The sequence below is a fragment of the Eutrigla gurnardus genome (assembly GCF_963514095.1).
Source record: "Eutrigla gurnardus genome assembly, chromosome: 15".
Lineage (NCBI taxonomy): Eukaryota > Metazoa > Chordata > Actinopteri > Perciformes > Triglidae > Eutrigla > Eutrigla gurnardus.
In genome coordinates, this window is record NC_139938.1 from 14,106,725 (window position 1) to 14,114,092 (window position 7,368).

Consider the following 7,368-nt stretch of genomic DNA (forward strand, 5'->3'; position numbering starts at 1 on the left):
GCTCGAGGATGGAAATCAAATAACTGCACATTAGGATCAGACGTCATTTGGGTTTCCGTGAGTGAAGCCAATTCAAACTGATGTGCCAATTTAAAATAATAATAAAAAAGAAAAAAGGAAACACATTCACTGGCATGTTTCTCCTTCAGCGGTGTTCAAAAGCAACACATTTTTTTTTTTTTTTTTTTCTAAAGTGCCGGGGAGGTCTGCTCCATGTTTTCGCTCGGAACCAGCTTGGATGAGTTTGTCAACAAGTGGTGTCTGCCTTGCTTTTGTGTCTGTGTATTGTATTCTGATGGGGTTATTCCCATCCCGCTGTGAAAATCACATGCCTCAACTCAGATAGAATCAATGTGGAGACGAAACATCCCAACAACCAAAAGAGCCAATTTAAAGCTGAGCTGATAACCATATCCGGAATGTATCATGTGTACGTCTAATCTGATCATATATGGCATATTCCACGCAGATTCATGTGAGGGTATTGTGTTGCATCGCCGCCATCTCATTCATCTTTTGTGGTTGCAGACATTATTTACGTGCATGCACACTAACTCAATGGTCCAGTAACTAAACATGCAATCTGATGGGATGCCTGCCAGGGTTTTCAGATGTCCATTCATCATCCATAAGACGCAAAGGGTTTGCACGCTTCCATGCTTACCATGGATTTCACGTCTCTCCCAGAGACGGGGCGAGTCTAAGAAAAATAGGTTTTGCACACATGCATGTGTGCACAATAGAGGACAAAGACAGGAGGTGGGAACTTTGGAAAATTCAGTACAGGAAAATGAAATACAATAACTTTGAGGTGTGAGACGAATAAGGAACAGTACGGAGTTTAAATTTTTGGAGAATGCATTGGTGGGGAAAAGGGCTTACTCCTTTTTTTCAGATTCATTTGAATTGGCAGGAATTGGTCACTATGTTAATTTCTGGTTTATTAACTGCATTGGGTGAATTTTGATCTGCTCAAATTTGAAACCTTTCCATGGCCTGTGGAGACAGCTCCTAACTAGTTATCAGATCATTACATTACATTGTGGCTGCGCTGACAACATAATCAAGTTTGTTAGGGTCAAATCTAGTCATCAAACGTCCCTTTGTAGTCTTTAGAAGAACAAAAAACATGGAATTTAGAAGGAGAGTTCTTTAGCAAGTGTTAGCATTTACAAGATTTAAAGCTACATTTATGAGGGATTAACACATTACATTTTATTGTGAGACAACATGAAGGATAAAAAAGAAGATAAATCTTTTCTGTGTTCCCATGTCTACAAGAGCTTATGGAGGGATTTATATGTGCACAGTGTTGGCTGGTGATATTGTGGGTGCAGCATGTCAGTGAGCCTGTAGGTCTGGACCAAGGGTGACGCCTAGTGGCCAATATGCAAAAGACAGCATCACTGACAGTTCTATCCTGCATGAGAATTTCAATCCTTCATCATTGATAGTTTATAGCAGTGGTTCCCAAACTTTTTCTGCAGGGCCCCCCTCCTTTGTCAATAAAAAAAAATCCCCCCTCCTCTCTAGGACATTTTTGAAAGTTTTCACTTTCCAGATTCCGTTTTATTTTTTGGAATTAAAGAGAATCTTTCCATCAAATGGTGTCTTATTATGTGGTTGATGAATCAAAATTCAATTAATCTAGAAGAAAATATCAGAAAATATGAGAAATGTATTGAAGAAACATTCTAGTAGTTCTAATTCTAATTCCTTGCCATTCAGAGACCATGAATATGTGCATAAATATGCAAATGTACGTGTTATCATTGATGGAGGAGTCACAATGTACCACCCACTTTGTAAAATAACATCTCTGCCAGTCAGTTGAAGATACAGTGCGGCACATACATGAAGCAGCAACAGTGACCCAAAAAGGGAAGCATGTTAAGCACTAGTTTCGCTGATTGATGGTCTTCTCTGGGCCAGTGTTGGATGAATTCATTGGATCCTCAATTATAAAAACAAAGACATTTAATTTCTTTCTTTTTTTTTATTGTATTCTCAAAGACATGAACAGAAATGGATCATAGCAAACTCATCAATGTGGCAAATTCATGTTCATGGCTCATTTCACGTCCATCTATGAGCAGTCTGTGCTTTCAGAGAAAATCTGACACATATTCTGCACACAGAATACCATCAGGTAGAAGCTGGTAGACTTCAGGCTTCAGAGACCCCACTTGCAGGCTGAATTGTTTTAGTAATTAATTTGTGCCCACCTCAATTAAGATGCCAAATGCCCACAGGGCCAAACAAACTGTACTATTGATTATGACACATGGTATAATACAGTGGGCGAGGGAGGGTTTGGGCGGGTGTGTGTGTATGTGTGCATCGCACTGTCTCGTGTATACTGTGTATGTGTTATATGTGGCCTGTGGCTTATATGTATGTATCTGTACTGTAACTATACTGTAAAGCAGCTTTTTATATGACAGCATTGGAGTCCAAGACAAATTTCCTTATCTTATTTGATGAACAACCATTTTTATGTATTATATGTATTATAGTTCACTCAGTTTTTAAAGCACTGATTCCTTATCCCTTTTAAAATCCCTTTGTGCCTCTAAGGGTTACTTGATATTATTTATACATTCACATGTACACTGTAATATTTGTTAAGTAAATCCACTTCTAGTGAGCTAAACGCATCTAACTGGAAAGATAAGCTGTTTTATGTTAAGTAAACAACATTTGCATGTTTTACATTGCATATTTGCTGTGTTGCAATGAAAACGTCTTGTGACAGGTGAACTGTTTGTGAAGGCATTGACTAACATATAGCACTAAAAGAGAGACAAAAGGTAGGGCAGATCTGAATCAGTTCACATGACTGAAACTTGTAAAAGTGCAATGACAACACATTAAATCATTTTGAATGTGTTAGTATAGTATAAATTGTGCGCTTAACATTACATACCATCCCTGCTTTATGCTACTGTCTTGCCATCTCATCCAACAATGTTCTTGCAAAAAAAAAGGTTCCGGAACCTATGTACCTACCCTGTTGTATCTTAGCAAGCAATAAACCTATGACCCGCAATATTAACTTGCAACTGAGCCACTGAGGTACATTTAGGAAAAAGTGGCTTGAGGATAAATGACTGAAAGAAAATGAACAAAGTGCTGGAGAGGTTTCGGCAGCCCAGGCGGCTCAGTTAATAAGAGGACTGTTGTCGTTCTCGTCTTCAACAAGAACCTCCTCTCCTGACAATACAGCGTCTGGCTTTTGGACCTCTTTGGCAACATCCACTCCTACCACACCCACCACCCTGAAATGTGGAAAAAAACAGGCAAACACAGGGATTTAGAGAAGCAGGAGAACATGGGATACATTAGTGTCTCTACTAATTACACTAAACACGGCAACTCTCTTCTCAACAAAGCTTCTCTCTGCACACCTGCTTCTGCTCGCCCCGAGAAACACACATTTTCCTATGACTTTCAAAGGCAGTGTTTCTATAAAAAACAATTAGTGCACTAGTATCAAGGCTTAACACTGCTGCACACAAACCACTACAAGGATTTTGATGTTGGGCCCCTGCTGGTCTTGGCTGTTTTACTGAGATTGCTGCACCAGTGGCTTTGTTATTCTGTAACTACTCACCCTGTAACCTGATTCACTCAAGGAGTTTTATTTTTCACGCTACACTTCTCCGACTGACTCAGCAGATCTGCTTTGCCAACTCAGTGTAAAAAGACAAACGTAAAGAACATAATGTTCCACATGCAAGTATCTTTTTATGGCCTCCGGGTTTATATAAGAAGACAGCATTGATGTTGATGGCGTATCAGTCGATATACAAAAGAAAAGAGATAATACATTATGCTATATGAAGAGGGCAACAGTTTGGTGTGGGTAGTTGAATGCCATGAATGCAGGAATAAGGAACTGAGTCTTCTTGTTTCCTGAGGGCCCTAATTAAAGCAGGCGTTGCTCTTTTTCTAGTCGTGCAAAACCGGCTAACAGTGACTCAGCAGAAGTCAGCAGCAGAAGTGTTTGCAATGCAACTCAATCCACAGAGTACAGCTCTACACATGAAGCATATCAACACAGCAGCTGTGGCTCTATTTTGAATGTAGAGTGAACAAACAACTTTGGGCAGAATAGACCCTGAACACTTTTTGTCAAGTTTGGAAATGCATGATTGTTTGCTGTAATTACCTAATCCTTTTAGTCGTTTAATGGTGTCTTATCGACATGATAAACTTACCCTAGGAAAAACAAAGGGACGACACAGATCCCTGCAGACAGCAGGAAGATGAAGCCAGGGAACCACGCCACCGTAGCAGCATAGACGCTGTTGAAAACTGCGCCCGATACATTGTTTGTTAAACTCTCCAGGAAGGAAAGACAGGCAAACAGGGCTCCTGCAAAAAAAAAAAAACACCCAGGAGGGAAGAAAAACAAGTTTTAAGTAATGATACGTTGACTAAAAACAGGATATGCTTAAAACCAAAGTTAGTTCCAAGATTCCCTCTTGCTCTAAGGAACAGCAACTTGAAGTGCTATGTTTTCATCCTGAAGTTGCTGAACAGGTCACTCTATAGTGGACCACGACTCTGTTGCTCCTGCAAAAGCCCTAAACCCACTCACCCTGCTCCGACTTTGGGATGATCTTCGATGTCATGGAGCGCAGAACGGGGAAAGGCATGATAGACAGAAGCATTGGAACCCTCACTGTGGGAAACAGACAGATAAACTTCCTGTTACACATCTTAATGTAATCTAACAACTTACAGACAAAGCTTTGAGATATTGTACAATATTGGTTCCAAGAAGCACCATTATTTATGGATGTTTTTCTCACCTACAAACATCAGTAAAGTGGTTTTGGCAAACGCCAACAGGACCATGCCCGACACGACTGACAGGATCCCCATCAGGACAATGAGCAGCTGTGGCACCCCACAGTACGTTAACACCGACACTCCCAGAAAACTGGTCAGGAACACTGTGGTGGACAGTGCTGAGCCGTAGCCAATCAGAATCTCGGTCCAGCACAGTGGCTCATCCAGCTCATATAGGGTGATCAAGGAGATCCCACCCACATAGGCGAAGGAGAAGCTGGTGAAGATGAGTATCAGGAGGGCCAAGACAGTTTTACTCCTGCGGCTGGCCCCTGCAAACATGTGGTAGACCCCGTAGAGCATCTGTTTAATGGCTGAGCGCTGAGGCGACCCGTCTATAATAATAGAATCAGTGGGAGCCTTCTTCACAGTCTCTTCTAGAATGAAAATGGCATAGAGTAGGATCAGACACTGACACATCGCGGAGGTTAGGAAAGGCCAGTTAAAGCCAGCGGCTCTCAGAAAGTAGCCCGTGGATATGGAAGCGACCCCAGACAACAGTCCAATCATCATGTCCACTCCGGCCATGCGCAACGTCTTCTGACGACCATCGTCGCACAAGTCCGCCACGTAGGCGAAACAGCCGCCCAGAAATGTGCCCAAGCCGCCAAACAGAGCGCTGACAAACGAGGAGGCGATGAGCAGGTGAATGTCGAGCTCAAAGTAGGACACGGCCAGGAAGGCCAAGGTGTAGATCAACGTGCCGATCAAAGGCATGATGATTGTGATCTTGCGTCCTCCCCGGTCACTGTAGGCCACGAGCATAAGGGTGACAACCAAAGAGGGGATTGTGGAGAAGAGCTCCGAGTAAAGGGAGAAGAGAGATGCCTGTCTCTGTACCTCCTGTAAACACACAAAGAGAGAGCATGGTTCATTCTCAAAATCACGTATGAGCCGACAGCAGACAAATACCCTACAAATAGCACAAGTTACACAGAGATATAGAGACAATTCACGGTCATAAAACCAACACAGAAAACCTCACATGATCAGCAAATGGAAGTGATTTCATTCTAATTCGGGGCCAAAGGGAACAAAGCCTTCTACAGTTCTAACAGGTGCAGGAGCGGCTAGTTTTCAGTTAAAAAAAAACAGGTTTTTCCAGATCATTGTGTTTGTTCTCACTTCTCTGCTGTCTTTTTTATACTTTTGGTAGATCCGCATTTCTTCTAAATGTTTACTTATGATGCCATGTGAGTTAATAAGTGATTATGTACTGTGGATTCATAAGTAATGTAATGAGATGATCACTTAAAACAGTGTTGCCACAAGTACCACAGCATCAGTCAGTGTCTGGTGGCCCTAAGATATCCCTTTATAGTAACTTAATCACTTCCTTTTACCTGAGATGCATTGCAAGAGGGAAACAGGTTCATAGGACAATGTATGCCCTGTTATGTGCCATTGGTGATGAGTATAATGTACATATGCATGGAGCAAAACGGTTTATAAGCTCCAAGGTACTTCCAGAAGCCATTAATTTGTTCTTCCTTACTTTTCATCAACATGGAGGAAGCCTCACATGACAATGACTGAGTCAGTGTCTGTTTAGCTCGTGACACGTAAATGCATGCTCTCTCACATCCAGTGATTAGTGACCTACCTTATGGTAGCTGGAATGATTGTCGCCGCCGCTCTCTGCACATCTGGTGGCATTGTCAGAGACGGGATAGGGGGTGCCCGTCACCTCCTGCCAGAGCCTCCGGTACACATACTGCTGCACAAGAGGGTAGATGAGGAAACTGGAGAAGGCGTACAGTGCAACGACAGGCTCCACAAGGTAGAGACGCTTCATTTTCAGGGGCTGCAATATTCCCTGAAAAAGGAGATGAAAGGAACACATTAATAGATAAAAATAAATAAATATATATTAAAAAAAAACTGGAGCAGATATGAGGTGGGTATTTAAAACACATGCTCATTTTACACCCTTTTAAATTTGTAACTAACTTAGAATATTGAACAGCTCAATAAAGATTATTCAAACATTCAGGTAGAGTGTTAATGACAACCACAGTATTTCCCCCCAATAATTCAGACTGCATCCAGTCATGAGACACGAGTTTACGTGGAAGTTCAGAGACTATTTGTTTGTGTGAAGATCATCGATGTGAGAGTTAAATCGATAATGAAGTTCTGCGTTATCGATCAGGATGTGAAAATTCGACAGATTAAGTGGAATATTAGATAATAACCCCGCATTGAACTGTACACTTTGTTCATTTGTGTCAATACTGCAGGACGAGCTGTGCTAGGTCAATGTTTAGATAACACACAACGGCAGACAACAGCAGCTCAGCCTTTACCTTATGTTCTCAAAAGCTGTCGTTAATAGCCATACCGTACCATGCCATATAACGCTTACCTTAATTAGTTGCCTGGATCATGTTCTAATCACAAAATTAACCCCCTGCGAGACATTCTGTTGTTTACAACCGAGTATCGGCTGTTTTATAGAGAAGTGGACTGCGTTTATTATGAAACGACGAGATCCCGCCCCTAACCACACAC

The 7,368-nt window shown here is 41.7% G+C and overlaps 1 protein-coding gene across 1 annotated transcript; it reads right to left on the minus strand.

The window, feature by feature from the left end:
• Positions 1–2,779: 2,779 nt before the first annotated feature.
• On the minus strand, positions 2,780–7,335 carry LOC311026087 (lysosomal proton-coupled steroid conjugate and bile acid symporter SLC46A3). Its single transcript, XM_084029416.1, has 6 exons — positions 7,223–7,335; positions 6,461–6,673; positions 4,818–5,700; positions 4,604–4,687; positions 4,221–4,377; positions 2,780–3,278 (listed from the first exon to the last, which is right to left on the minus strand). Exons 2-6 carry the CDS (start codon positions 6,650–6,652, stop codon positions 3,161–3,163), a joined length of 1,434 nt encoding a protein of 477 aa, XP_083885542.1. The 5' UTR covers positions 6,653–6,673; positions 7,223–7,335; the 3' UTR covers positions 2,780–3,160.
• Between the last annotated feature and the right edge of the window lie 33 nt (positions 7,336–7,368).

Bases quoted from the DNA above. Each gene is read 5' to 3' on its own strand.
- LOC311026087 (XM_084029416.1), bottom strand. From the start codon at position 6,652: ATGAAGCGTCTCTACCTTGTGGAGCCTGTCGTTGCACTGTACGCCTTC. The intron at 4,688-4,817 runs GTGAGAAAAACA...TGTTTCCCACAG, and splicing joins CACTTTACTGATGTTTGTAG to TGAGGGTTCCAATGCTTCTG. The intron at 3,279-4,220 runs GTAAGTTTATCA...TCCACATTTCAG, and splicing joins GTCCCTTTGTTTTTCCTAGG to GGTGGTGGGTGTGGTAGGAG.